Source organism: Antrostomus carolinensis, unplaced genomic scaffold, assembly GCF_000700745.2.
Source record: "Antrostomus carolinensis isolate BGI_N321 unplaced genomic scaffold, ASM70074v2 scaffold30990, whole genome shotgun sequence".
Lineage (NCBI taxonomy): Eukaryota > Metazoa > Chordata > Aves > Caprimulgiformes > Caprimulgidae > Antrostomus > Antrostomus carolinensis.
In genome coordinates, this window is record NW_010286926.1 from 2,514 (window position 1) to 2,839 (window position 326).

The 326-nt window shown below is 64.7% G+C and overlaps 1 protein-coding gene across 1 annotated transcript in view; it reads left to right on the plus strand.

Moving 5' to 3' along the window:
• Nucleotides 1–232, plus strand: part of STAT6 (signal transducer and activator of transcription 6) — a gene marked incomplete at both ends in the record, with an annotated part of 2,739 nt that extends 2,507 nt beyond the window's left edge. Inside the window, one exon of the mRNA XM_029087404.1 lies at nt 107–232. Within this exon, the coding sequence (XP_028943237.1) occupies nt 107–232 (126 nt within the window). The remainder of the gene's footprint in view (nt 1–106) is intronic.
• Nucleotides 233–326: the final 94 nt, after the last annotated feature.

Below are 326 nucleotides of genomic sequence, written 5' to 3' on the forward strand. Positions count from 1 at the left end.
CTGCAGCGGAGCGCAGCATGGAGCCACTGCCGTGGGTCTCTTCAGAGGCTGGACCCTGCAGTGCCCAAGTCCTGCCTGTGCTGATGGGGATGATGCATTTTTGTAGGGACCAGCAGCCCCAGAGCACTGGGGGGGGGCTCCCGGAGACCTCCCAGGCTCCGGTGTTCAGCCTGCCCGTGCTGCAGCCCGAGCTGCACCTGGAGAGCATGCAGTCAGTGCTCAGCCCCATCTGGTGAGTGCCCAGCCATGCCAGACCTGCTCTGCCAGGCATGTGCTGGGGTGGAGGGTACCTTGGGGTGGAGGGTACCTGCAGATGCTATAACCCC